Source organism: Microchirus variegatus, assembly GCF_963457635.1.
Source record: "Microchirus variegatus genome assembly, chromosome: 7".
NCBI lineage: Eukaryota > Metazoa > Chordata > Actinopteri > Pleuronectiformes > Soleidae > Microchirus > Microchirus variegatus.
Window position 1 is genome coordinate 6,648,573 of NC_139808.1, and position 14,773 is coordinate 6,663,345.

At 39.9% G+C, this 14,773-nt stretch overlaps 1 protein-coding gene across 1 annotated transcript; it reads left to right on the plus strand.

Moving 5' to 3' along the window:
• Window positions 1-1,534: 1,534 nt before the first annotated feature.
• On the plus strand, window positions 1,535-14,552 carry LOC310929773 (transmembrane protease serine 9-like; the record flags this gene model as incomplete). The annotated part of the gene is made up of 14 exons (XM_083892619.1): window positions 1,535-1,574; window positions 1,804-1,901; window positions 2,031-2,131; window positions 2,376-2,501; window positions 2,925-3,061; window positions 3,153-3,295; window positions 4,128-4,294; window positions 9,089-9,135; window positions 9,238-9,341; window positions 10,829-10,929; window positions 11,055-11,180; window positions 12,027-12,163; window positions 12,253-12,395; window positions 14,376-14,552. 14 exons carry the CDS (start codon window positions 1,535-1,537, stop codon window positions 14,550-14,552), a joined length of 1,647 nt encoding a protein of 548 aa, XP_083748745.1.
• Window positions 14,553-14,773: the final 221 nt, after the last annotated feature.

The window sequence follows — 14,773 nt, forward strand, 5'->3', positions numbered from 1 at the left end:
ACTATCTAAGACTTCCTTACTAGTCCAGGAGTACTCAATTGAATACAGGATTTACAGGATTGATTGAATCGTGTTTGACTGCACGAGAGGTCTGATCAGTTCTTCTCTTTTTCAGACCATGGCTTAATATGCAAAAGTCAACCATGCTGCGTGACCCAGAGAGAAACCACATTCAACCAAGTTTTTCAAATTCTGTGCTTTTTCACTTGTCTGGCCACATTAAACAAAAATAAACCTGATTAAATTGGTGTCACGACTTGAGTGTTTTTTCCTGCCTAGCATTTATATTTAACAACAGATGTGATGTTTCTGAACATTGACAAGCTCAGCAGAGGCTCAAGTCAAGGTCACCTCACGGTACAAAAGAACGAGATGTGGAATTGGAAACATGGCGAAGCTTGAGACAAGCATAATGTTTCTGCTGCTCGTCACTCTGGTTTATCCTTCTAAACTATTGCAAATTATTGCAATTTTGAATTTGAAGTGCAGTTAATTACAAATTGAATGTACACTACCGTTCAAAAGTTTGGGGTCACTTAGAAATGTCCTCATTTTTTTTCAATGAATTTAACATTAAATCAGAAATACACTCTATACATTGTTAACGTGGTAAACGACTATTCTAGCTGCAAACGTCTGTTTTTTAATGGAATATGTACATAGGTGTAAAGAGGCCCATTTACAGCAACCATCTCTCCAGTGTTCTAATGGTACATTGTGTTTGCTAATCGTGTTAGAAGGCTATTGGATGATGAGAAAACCCTTGAAAACCCAGTTTTGGGTTTTGAAGGGCAAAATGATTTTGAATAAAAATCATTATTTCTAATCCTATCAATGTATTGACTATATCTTCTATTCATTTTGCCACTCTTTAGGTGACCCCAAACTTTTGAACAGTAGTGTATGTAATTTTTTTTCCAGGTAATGGCCAATCCTTGAAATGGATCACATGCTCTCCATAATTGGGTCCTTCTGCAAATAAAAACTCTCACAAATTAGAATATGTACTGTTTTTGTGTCCATAACTGGCAGACTCTCTGAGGTTTTATGTGGCAATAACATCTCACCTGAGATGTTACACGTATGTAACGCATTATAAAACCAACATCTGTGCAGAAGAAAACTTCTCAAACAAGACGAGATATCCTGGCAAGCACACTGTGCACCAAGATGTTGAAGGCATAATGCGCCTGACAGACTATTTTGTTTCATATGATCCCCCCCAAAAAAAATTCAGATAGTCAGGTTATATTGATACACATATGTTTTCCCCCTATAAATGATCTCCAGTCTTTTAAGACATACTCATGTTATGCAGGTATAGTTCTCAGGCTTACGTGTCATTTCCCCATTCTGAACACTTCCCACTGGTCAAAGCAGGAGGTGTGTGCGCTTGGTAAACAACTGAGATAACAGTTGTGTGAGATGAACCGCAGGTGCACGCCACACGAGCTGAAGGTCAGCTGCAGGTATAAAAGAAGCAGAGACGCACTCGGTTCTTGCAGAAAACATTCAGACACACACGCTTGCTGAAATGCTCAGGTTCCTCGTGTTGACTAGTCTCGCAGCCTTGGGTAAGACGGCACACACTGCCGTTATACAACCATTCATTATTGATCTCTTTCAGCCTCATTTGCTCACTTTGACTTCATATGCACCCTGTCCATCATCTAGGAAAATTGAAATTTTTTTGGTTTATTCGATACACAAGAGTTCTAGATGAACTCAAACTGTCCCAATTTCTCCTTTCCAACAACTACACCAAATCCTGTTTTTCTTTCTTTCTTAATTTTTTGGTACCAGTGCTGGCTGAGCTGGAACCCCAGCCCAGGTACCTGGAGGACAGCCTTGAAAGGGTTGTGGGAGGTGAGGTAGCCATCGCCAACTCCTGGCCCTGGCAGGTAATCTTCTGTAACACAAACTTGTTGGTTGATTTTTTTATGTTGAAACTTTTTTTTTTCTGCAAAATCTTCAGCAATTGAAGATTCATTTAATTAAAGTCATCAAATGTTCATACTTTTCCCATCTAGATCTCTCTTCAGTACAAATCTGGAATCGCATACCACCACACATGTGGAGGAACCCTGATTGAGAAAGACTGGGTTATGACTGCAGCTCACTGTGTGGACAGGTAACATCTTTTTTCGTTGTTGTTTTTTAATGACTTTGCCTGAAGTATTATTCAAATCCATTGCCATTTATAACTGTCACTTACCGGGATTTATTTATTTGATTTTGAAAGAAAAGTTACAAGAAGAATTCAAAATGATCCAAATGATGGACCATAAGTTATTTGAATCACAACTTAATTGAATCAATGACTGTTAACTAACATTAACCTTTCCCACTCCCTCCGTCTTTTTAACGTATTACAGCGCCAGGACATGGCGTGTCGTGATTGGTGAACACGACCGCTACAGTGACAGTGGCAGAGAGCAGATCAAAAGCGTCAGCAAGGTTTACATCCATTCCGGATGGAACCCCAAAGACGTGGCTGGCGGGTGAGGACAATGACTCTTTAGTCATGTTTGAATCGATGTTAAATGCGAGGTCTTTGTTACTGTAAAAGGAGACTGCAGGAGACTGCATTCATAACAACTACAGCACTTTTCACCAGGAGCTTGACAATAAGCTCTTTGACATTTTATTTTAACGTGGTGTCAGCAAGAGTTAGAAAAACACTGCCCGAGGAGTTGAAGCTACACAAAGGTTCATGTGGGATTAGAAGATCTGTGCTATAATCAGGAGGCAGGCTATGAAGAGCCTTAAAGGTGATCATAGATAAGATTCTAAAAATCAATCTTAATACAGAGGTGAAAATAGGTGGAATTTGACCGAACCTGCGCATTCCAGCAGCTGCGGCCCGAACAGTGTGAAGATTGGAGTGTCATTGCTCAAATTTGATTCAGTGACCTCTTCTTCAGATACGACATTGCCCTTCTGCGCCTGTCCTCTGCGGTCACCCTGAACACCTACGCCCAGCTGGGCTCTCTTCCTCCCACTGGCCAGATTCTGCCTCACAACAATCTCTGTTACGTCACCGGATGGGGCCGCACCTCCAGTGAGTTGACTTGCTTGAACCCTCTGGTTACCAGTCAGTTATAATGTCACGAGTGCTTCCTTTCTGACGTATCTTTTACTTCCTTCATTAGCTGGTGGTGGCCTGTCCGCGCAGCTCAAACAGGCCTATCTTCCTGTGGTTGACCACAAGACCTGCTCCAGCTCTGGCTTCTGGGGTAGCACCGTCAAGACCACCATGGTGTGTGGTGGTGGTGCTTCTGAGTCTGGATGCAACGTGAGTCTTCACCCATTTGCGAAAATGGAAAAACTTAAAGGGGACATATTATGCAAAATCAACTTTTTAATAATTATATTTAGGACTGTGGAGGCCCTATAAGTAGGCAAAGTGTGGGGGGAAAAAAAAGAGGACACAGTCATGTTTTTGGTGGTACGCCTCTAAGGAGATAAAACACACAATGTTGACTTCTGCACTCATTGCTATGTCACAAAAACCTGCAATTGTTGTCTTGCGGAGCTCCGCTTTGTCCCTAAAAAACATGAGAGCACAGGCGAGGACAATAGTATCAGGAAGAGCGGAAGTCCGCAGAGATTTTTATATTCTTGGCTGCACAGTGCAGCACAGAGTTCTGCACAAACTTCCAGCCTCAGAGGTTGTATGTGTCCAGTGGATCGCTTTTCCAAATGCTAACTGCTGTTAGCTGCCGGAGCCTCAGTGACGCCGACGCAGTTTCCTGTGTCTCATTTGCATTTAAAGAGACTCAAAACCTAGCGTTCTGAAAAGGGCTGTGTTGGCAGGGTGATTGAACTGCTGTGGTGCTTCATCCTTCACATATTTTGACCAAAGCATGTCATAGACATGTTCATTAGGACACCAGGGAACTAGGTTAACTTGGAGAAATTGGATATAATATGTCTCCTTTAATCCTTGTCTTTATAATGTGATTTACTCTCGCCTTTTCAGCAAGAAGATCCTGGTTCACGACACGGTCAGAACCAGGGTTTTTCTTGTGAATAATTAATTTTTTCTGTGCACACCCACTGATACATTTCATCCAAAAATACTAAATATGTGCCCTTTAATCGAACTCTCTCTCTCTCTCTCTCAGGGCGACTCTGGCGGTCCTCTGAACTGTCTGGTTAATGGAAAATACTACGTCCATGGTGTTACCAGCTTTGTCTCCGGTTGGGGATGCAATTATCCCCAGAAGCCCACCGTCTTCACCCGCGTTTCTGCCTACATCGAATGGATGGACACGGTTAGTATGAAGGACATGTACACTTAAACTATCTAAGACTTCCTTACTAGTCCAGGAGTACAGGAGTAGGACTTACAGGATTGATTGAATCGTGTATGACTGCACGAGAGGTCTGATCAGTTCTTCTCTTTTTCAGACCATGGCTTCATAAGCAAAAGTCAACCATGCTGCGTGACCCAGACAGAAACCACATTCAACCACGTTTTTTCAAATTCTGTGCTTCTTCACTTGTCTGGCCACATTTAGCAAAAATAAACCTGATTAAATTGGTGTCACGATTCAACTCTTTTTTCCGCCTCATAAGAGCATTTATATTTAACACTTCCGATGTGATGTGTCAACGTGTTGCCACACACTACTACAAAGGGATTAAGTCTGAGACAGACAACAGGTGCAGTTTCTGAGCATTGACAAGCTCAGCAGAGGCTCAAGTCAAGGTCACCTCACGGTACTAAAGAACGAGATGCGGAATTGGAAACACAGCGAAGCTGAAGACAAGCATAATGTTTCTGCTGCTCGTCACTCTGGTTTATCCTTCTAAACTATTGCAAATGATTGCAACTTTGAAGTTGAAGTGCAGTTAATTACAAAATCAATATATGTAAGGGGGGGGGTTTTCTGGACAATCCTTGAAATTGATCACATGCACTGTAATCGTGCCTGGTCTTCTTCAACCTGTTCAGTCCTTCTGCAATAAAAACTGAGGTTTTGTGTGGCAATAACATCTCACCAAAGACGTTACACGTATGTAATGGATTATATAAACCTTCACCATAAACATCAGCATGAATTCTTCAGTACAGTATAGTTATCCTAAAACTACTCAAACAAGACAAGATATCCTGGCAAGCACACTGTGCGCCAAGATGTTGTAGGCATAATGCAAATGTATTCTATTTCTGAGTTCTGACAGACTGCTGCTCTAAGTACACACAGATTTTTCTCTTTTGTAAGTTCCTAAATTTAATTTTTTGCACCAATCTGATTTGGTATTTAATAAATAGACCTTTTTGTTTCTTTTTCTGTTGCCTTTCCGGTGCTTTTGTGATATAAAACAGCTACAGTGAGCACTGAGGCACTACTGAGGGGAACCCTGTGTTATGTTTTAGTCCTGTATTCATTCATTTACTCCCTCTTTTCCTCACACAATCACACCTTTTATATGAAAACTATATACAGTAGAACGATTGTACTTCCAGCTCTACTTGTATTATTATAAGATTGCTGTGATGGATGTTTCCAGTACGGGTACTTTGAAGTGAAATAAGAACAAATCTCACCACCACTTACTGTGACTCCGTTCATGACATGATTGCATTTGGAGTTGCATTTACAGTAAAAATGTGTCTTAGTGACCGATAATTTAATAAAGCTCCTTCAGTGTAATGTAAATCACTTCCTTTGGGTTTGTTAATTCTGTCCCATCTTTAGAGACTTTAACCACTCATAGGGCAATTATGATTATGGGCGCACAAGTAATAACTTTCTATGCTGCAAAGAAACCTAAACAAAAGTACAGAGAGTCTAAAAGAGTTGGACAATAAATGCAATTAACGAATGTACATGTCAACGTACAGTAAGGAGAGATTGAGTATTTCCTTGCACATCTGATGAAAGGAGCTCAGGGTCACGATGGTAAAATATTAGTATTCTGTTTTTTTCTGTCTATTTACTTCAATTTATCGTGAAATAAAAAGAGTCTTGCAAGTAGTAATATATATATATATACATATATATATATATATATACACACACACACAGACACACATACATACACATACTAGGGATGCAACGGTTCGGTTTCGATATCTTAAAATAAAACTACTCAGACTAGCAAGGGCAATAAAACATTGTAAAAAATAATAAAAAGCACAGATATAATCAAACCACAAACTTTGTTTAAACAATAATGCACCAGATCAAATTAAACAGCAAACAAAACTACACGTGTGTATATATACAGTATATATATTTTTTTATTTATTTATATACACGCACATACATACATATGCATACATATATACATATACATATACATATACATATATACATATACATATACATATACATATACATATACATATACATATACATATACATATACACATACATATACTCCATGTTTTGAAAAGATATATCAAAGATTGTTGCTGCATATTTACTATTTGGTGGTGGTATCAGACTGTTAATCTGGTGTCAGACTCAAACATAAGGTGAATTTCAAATGGCACTGCTATTTTAGGATAAAGAACAGAGACAGTAAGGCAGCACTACGTGTTCTTTTCTGCCGCAGATAACGGAGCTCGGATCATGCAGCATGTCAGGGAAGAGCTGTACAGTATAAGTGCTGCTCATCGGTTCCACAATGTCATACTTGCCATTAGCAGTGTACATAAGTAAAACCCTGTTTCTTATGTCTACTTTCTAAAGCCTCAATAAAACTGTCACAGCTTGTAAAATAAAGCTCAGTGTGTCTCCCCTGGCTAATGTGAAACGGCAGTTTTATTGATAATTATAGTTTACAGTGTGAAAACTCAATCAAATTAAATCAGACTAAAATGGAATTTATCCACTAATGCCTGAACGACTAACGTCCAACTCTGTCTCCCTGATTTGGCAGCAGCTCTTTGTGGCCTTGTATGATTATTGCTTTGTAGCCACAGGCTTTTTATGCTTTAAACAATCATAAAAACAAGCCATCTTCATTCACTTGTAATTTGAAACATGCATAAAATAAACAAATGAGCGTTTTGTTGCTGTACCTCCTCGTTAAATGTTCACATTTCCTATCTTTGTATTGGCTCGAGTGAACAGCCTGCAGTTCACTGTAGAGCAGAATGGGAATTTCTTTGCTGTTGTGTGTCATGACCGCCCCATTCGTTAGTGCAGGGGTGTCAAACTCATTTTCACTGAGGGCCACTTCAGCATAATGTTTACCCTCAAAGGGCCAGATAACTGTCATACAGAATAAATGTAACCAAATATAATGTAAGATAAAGGTAACTACTCCGTGACATATTGCTAAATAACTTTATGTATTCATTACTTATTCAAGTGACAAATATGATGCGTTATAGATGTAACCCGGTCCCCGATGGTGTTTCTTGACAAACTAACAGTTTTAAGAGTCTGTTTCTGGTCAGGGCAGACCTGCTCACACACCTTCAGCACGCACTGCTTCAAAAACACACCCTCAGAAAAAGACTTTGAAGCACGGGCCATTTCTTCAGCCACAATAAAGCTAGCTTTCACTGCCTCGTCGGTTTTGGTTGTGGCTTTTGTGAACACATTCCGTTGCGATCACAGTCTCAATCTCAATTTCACTCGTCGCATGATGCGTATACAATGATACACTGCAATCTAGTGGCGGGAAATGTATTGTATGTTCAACACACGCCTTAAAGCAGCATAGACCTATTTTTAATACAGATTTTTAAGATCAATGAATCACTTGTGGGCCACATAAAATGACATGGCGGGCCACATCTGGCCCCCGGGCCTTGAGTTTGATGTGCGTTAGTGGATCTAAACGTGCCATTTTGAACTCCATAACCACTGTTTTTTCTACATTATTACACCTGAGAGATATCCTGTATAACCCCATCTTTCATATATTTTAAATTAAATGATTACAAGAGGGTTTAGGGTGGTATCTACCCACTACAGTTTGATTTGAAAATAAGATAAAAAATAATAATAATTTCAAAAACTCCAATCACACTGCAAATATTGAAAAGCACTTTCAGGAAATTAATGTTCCAGGTGGTAAATTGACCTTAATCACATTTAGTTAATTTGAGGATGCTTCCCCTCTCAATAAGAGTGCTTTATTATTTTCTATACATGTTCTTAAGACACTTTTTGTTTTCAAAATGTATTTGGGTAATGTTGTTTGTCAAAGCAAAATGGTTGAAGTAATTGGAAAGGACTTCGGCGACCTTGAGTGTCTTGAAAGGCGCCTTAAATATAATGCATTATTACTTGGAAGGATAATGGACAAATGTGGACGTGCAGTCGCTCACAAATCTGGCGGGAGTTAAGCTGGAAGAGTCTGATCATCCCCAAAAAACCCATCATGAAAGGGTAATTACGAGTTCACGTCTGTTGGGTGAACTGTGGATATGAGAAAGCAGAACAAAATCATGTTTTTCTGGGACTATTCTGTTCTTAAGGACATCAGGAGATGGATGCACAGTGCCTTATAGGAGATATATGTACACCATATATGTCTGGAGTGTAAGAATATGTTTACTGCTGTCTTGAGGGAAAAATACTGAGGAGGAAATGGCTCAAAAGGTCATTGAGTCCAACCTTTAACACATGGATGGACATTATGACGGGCATTTGCAAAATAGAAAGGATAACAGCATTTGTGAACCGTAACCTAGAACTGTTCCTGTCTTGTGAGGACAAACAGGTTATCAATGCTTAACCTCGTTGGCCAGATCTAGTTTTTGCAAACCAGTGCCACGTCAGAGATATCAAACAATCTTTAGCCGGTCATTTGGCCAGACTATAATGTGATGGCAGGTCACTCTACAAAAGAAGCTTTATCAAGTGTCAAAAAAATATCGACCTAATGTTAAAAATTCAGTAGTGAAACAATCGCATACGTGACAGCACATCTAGCACAATCACAAGTGAGAAAAAATAAATTCATAGCTGTGTCAGCGTTTTCCAGAAAATATTCCACTGGTAGATAACAGTGAGACAGACACAGGTGTGCGCGCCGCACACACACACAAACACACACATTGAGTATATAAAAGCACAGTGGAGACAAGTCTCCATTGTAAAAAGCTGCAGTACAGTGTAGACATGCTCAGGTTCCTGCTTCTGACCTTTCTCGCAGCCCTAGGTAACAAAAAAAAAAGCAGAAGATACTTCCTCTTTGATTTTTTTGTGCAGATTTGGAATACAATATGCCTGACTGTTATATTCTTTCTGTGTTTTTGCTCAGTGCTGGCTGAGCTGGAGCCCCAGCCCAGATACCTGGAGGATGACAGTGCTGAGGAGAGAGTTGTTGGAGGCGAAGTAGCCAGACCCAACTCCTGGCCCTGGCAGGTACAGTGCACTTTGTTTGACTAAACTTTATTCTATATATAAATATATATATAGAATAAAATATACTATATATAAAAAGTATTCAGATCATATAGTAAAAGCAGCAATTACACAATGTGAAAACACTCCAGAGCACTTAGCTCACATTAGAGTGGCACTGATTTCTTATTATGGTTATTTTCTTGCTGGTGATGGAACAAAGAAGCGAAAAAGAGGTTTTGGTAAAAGATTTCGGGAGGCCTATGCTGCATTTTCCGTGACAAGACTGAGTCAGCATAATATATATATGTGAGGCTTGTTTAGAAAACATGTGGTTCCAGTTTTAGAAAAACTTATTTCATCACAAAAGGATTGTTATAAATTGTTAAAAACACCTTATAAATAACAGGGACATATAATCAGTGTTGGAGCTCACCAATGAGAAGGACCTGGCTTGAAAAGGATTTGCGATGGGTTCAGGGAAAAAAGGTAGACCAACCCAATCCCACGTGAAGAAACTCAAGAAAAAGGAGGATGTATGCACACTTACACAAATAAAACAGAGGAAGCCACTACCCAGGACACCAGGACCATCGCCACAGCTCTCAGCAACTAAAAGGCAACAGGAAACAATATGTTATTATATGGTGTTATTTGTGCAAATAAATGGGAAATTAGCTTTGATAGTGATCAAAATATGTTCCAAACCAAAATATCACAAGAAATGCTCATAGAAAAATTAAACCAATAATGCCGTTGGAACTAATCAAATCATAAAGCACAAAACAAACAAAACAAATGAACAATCATTTAAGAAAACTGAGCAAAATCTCAATCTAAACACAACAATTAGTGAACCAAGTTAAGACCGGACGACTGCCAGCGACGCACCTGGGCGGGTCCAAGCGTACAGGAAGTCAACAACAACAACAACAACGGCACCGACTCAAACAGTTATATAACGCCAGGGCGCGACATATAAACCGTTTATAAAGAGTAATTCATTTCTTACCGTACGTCCAACAGTACCATATTCCACTTTAGACGAAGCGAGGCGGCCACTGCTCACACACCGGTGACAGGTTGATCAGAGAGGCGGGAAGCGCGAGACCGCCGGAAGTAGAGGTGCCTCGCGCAAGAGAGAGCTCCGTTTATAATGTGCCCTCTGGTGGTGAGTGGTGGGCAAACAGCAGGGGTGACAGAGGAGACATTAACCCTTTTTTTTTTAAAAAGTGTTGTTTTGTGACAAGCGGAATCCCCACAGATTATATCAGCATGCAGCTCCAACGTGAACAGATTAGCAACATAAACAGTGGCACGTACAGACATTTGGAAGGGCAGGGGCAACATTAAAAGGGGCACCTACTGTTTAGGTTTCCACTATTTTATCATTTCCTACATGCTCACACACCCGTGCATACCTCTGGACATTAAAAGAAACAGTGTAATCTAGTGTAAAAAATATGATTGGTTGTAAGTTGTAACGTTCTTTGTCGTCGTTTCATTAGATTTCTCTTCAGTACCAGTCTGGCAGCAGCTTTTACCACACCTGTGGAGGAACCCTGATCAGAAGCGGATGGGTGATGACCGCTGCTCACTGTGTGGACCGGTGTGTGTTTCATGCATCTGAGAAAATCTCCTAGAACCTAATTATAGAGATATGGGGGAAAAGAAAATATTTCTTCGATATACAGTTTTGATGATTCGAACGGTCTGTTTTCCTGCACACTACAGTCAGAGGACATGGCGCGTTGTTGTCGGAGAGCACACCTTGTACTCTGAGGAAGGCAGAGAGCAGTACCTCGGTGTGAGCCAGGTCCATATTCACCCCAGGTGGAACTCCAACAGCGTTGCTGGAGGGTAAGTGGTTACAAAATATACTCTTCTGCCAACTTCTGTACACAGAAAATATGAAAGATTCATCGGAAAAATATTAACTTTGAACACAATTTGTGAAAAATACAATCATTGAAATTCAGTTCCATTCATTATATGGCTTCACTTTCTGTTTGAATGTGAAAATCTGTATTTTTTTTTCTCTTTATTTTCGAGTTACAGAATTGAATTACAGATCACGTATGGAAGCTATAGATTAATGTAACAATTAGTGGTGAACCCAAAAAAGTACTTCCCATTATCCCTAAAAAAAGATGAAAAAACTGCCTCTAAATTAAATTGACGCTCAGGAATAAAAAATAAGGAATAAGATTAACAAAAGACAAGATTAATAACAGATAATCGTGACCAGAATCATTGTAAATATAACTGAATAATAAACAAATGTGTTAACGTTAATTATGTGCTTTAAGTGAACTGAAGCAGAAAATTGTTAAAACATAAAATTATGCAGTAAGGAATATATATACAGTATATATGTATTTATATATATACATATTTAAAAAAATAATAATAATATGCAGGAAAAGATGATAAAGACACTGACTTAAGGATGTATTTCCAAATTTTGGGTATCTGCATCTATTCCTCTAATTTTGCAAACATGTTTATGCATACATATATTACATATATTTACATAATACATGATAAATTTATATACATATTTTTAGAACTGGTACTGGGGGCACAAATGTCACCTCAGGCAAGCAGTATTCTGACTAAAATGGTGCCTGTGGTTGTGTATTATCGAGTATAAAAAATGACTTTTGGTTGCTCCGGTCTGACCCGCCACGCCTGACTCCACCTCAGATACGACATCGCCCTGCTGCGTCTGTCCTCTACCGCCAGACTCAACAACTACGTCCAGCTTGGCAGCCTCCCTCCTTCTGGCCAAGTCCTGCCTCACAACAACCCCTGCTTCATTTCAGGATGGGGACGCACCCAGAGTACGTGAAGGAGTCTGTTTTTAATGTAGAGCTTGTGTGTACAGTTGTAACATGATTGTACACACAGTATGTTTGTGTTGTTTCCGTAGCTGGAGGTCAGCTGTCTTCCCAGCTGAAGCAGGCCTCCCTGCCCGTCGTAGACTATAGGACCTGCACCAGTTACGGATGGTGGGGCAGCACTGTGAAGGACTCCATGGTTTGTGCTGGAGGTGGCAGGGATTCTGGTTGCCAGGTGAGCATATGAGGGCTTTAAAAAAAAAAAAAAAAAAGCAGCTTTAAAGGGACAATATGTAGTATTTATGGGTTTATATTACCCAAAATCCACTTTTTTATACATATTATGCGCTCCTGCATTGTCTAGTCGCTGTATAATATTCTTTGTTTCATTTTCGTAGTGTTTCAAAAAGTCATTTAAAATAACATGGTCGCGGGCCGCGGTCGCATAGCCACTGTTAGCAGCGAGACGCCATGTTTCTACCGGAGCCTGTAAGGACAAACACGAGAGAACAAATCAAGCGTCTCTTTACTTGTAGCAGAAGTCCCGCCTCCTCTCTCTCCGCTTCGTCTGCTACGGCCGCGGTAGCTCGCCCTCTCCCTCGCCTCACGAACCTCATCTGCTGACACGGAGAAAGACAACGAGGACGACATTTGACCAGCTGCGGATACCGTAGTGCTCAGGGAAGGGAGGGGGTGAGCAGAGTAGCAGTTCTTTGTTGTAAATTTCAGCCTCTCCTCTAGATGTCACTATAAACTACTTACTTCCCCTTTAACTCACATTTAACATCTTGTTGCACTCGAGGACAGCGCAACACTTGAAGTTATAAGCAGTTTATGTGAACACGGAGTATTTCGGCTGCTGTTTTCCATTACTGGGTTTAAACATACAGTATATAGAGCGGGGGTCTCAAACTCAAATGACCTGGGGGCCAATGCGCATCTATTGTGGTCAAGAGGGGGCCGGCCTCGAGAACAAAAAGTGGGACAAAACTGTTTGCAATATTGCATCATGATATCACACGTATACTTAATAATACTATTTATGATGCAAATTGAACGTACTAATATCAAAAACAGACATTTATTTTAAATTACATACATAACAGTGTGGACAACTAATTAAAATTCGTACCAGGAGCCGTTTCGGCCACTGCCATTCCGTGGCTCGGGCCCTAACAAGCGCATTTATATATGTAATTGAATGTTGTATATGATACATTTAATAATGGGATAATTATGACCAAATGTCTTATTATTACTGTTATAAAAAACATTTCTAGCAAACATATATTATATTCTATCACCTCGCTGGCAGCTGTGCCTCAGCTACACACTGTGTTTAAAAGACAGTCTTGGGCCATATTTTCATTATAACATGATATTAAGTGGGGGGGCCGCATGTTATTGATTGGGGGGCCGCATGTGGCCCCCGGGCCGCCAGTTTGAGACCCCTGATATAGAGGTTATAAGAATGTGCACCGTAGAGTGTATTATATCATTTTTTCAGCACAACCTAGAGGCAATCTGATGGTACTCAAATGCAAAAAGTACTCAAAATGTTTAAAATCAGATTGATTTGTGAAATTTGGAAATACATCACATTTCAAAGTTCACCTTTATGAACAAAAAGAAAGGAAAAACAGTCTAATTTTGTGACTTCTGCACAATTATAATAATCATAAAAATGTAACCCTTACCTTGCAGAAATAAATAAGCAGTCGATGATGTGGCCTCAACTAAAGATGAGATTATCTCATACAAGGAGAAAAAAAAAAGGAGGTGCTTTAAAATACTGTTTATATCCTTATTGAAAAACAACATGGATTTCCTCCCAGGCAAAGCTTTTTGAGCCCAGTTTCTCTAGTTGTGTTCCAAAAAATACGGGGATCCCAACTGTGATGAATGATTGGATGGTAAAATATGTTTGGATGTAAACAGACTGAAAAAAAAAACATAGGAAATAACTTGTTGAAATTCTGTTCCACTTGTCCACCAAAGGTGAGAGTGAATGTTTGTGCTGAAAGTGTAAGCACAGAGTGTTGCAGGCCACGTGAGGGATTATTTGCTTCATCAGCAGGGGTAGAAGTCAGTTTAAAAGATACTAGGGAACGTGTGTTCTGCACAAACTCGCTAAAGGCAGTCCAGGGTTAAGGAGAATTCTATCAGTTGTGACTCCTTGCCTCTTAAAAGATCTGTGTTTTCCTTCTGAACCCAGGGTGACTCCGGTGGACCCCTGAACTGCAGTGTCGGAGGAAAGTGGGTCGTCCACGGCGTGACCAGCTTCGTGTCCTCCCTCGGCTGCAACGCCACCAAGAAGCCCACCGTCTTCACCCGCGTGTCTGCCTACAACAGCTGGATGAACTCTGTGTGTATTCCAAATGACTCCATTTAAATCAGAATTATTGTCTTTTTTAATCAGATTATAAAACAGTTGCATAACTGCAGGATAGTCGTTATCTGTTCAGTAATTAATTAACTCTTAAAATATACATCAGAGACGAATCACAATACGATTTTTTTTCTTCTTCTTTACTTTTTCTAGATCTTGGGTTGAGAACAAGGACGATCTCCATGGAGACAGGAGAAGAGGAATCTCACTTTCTCTCCATGTCA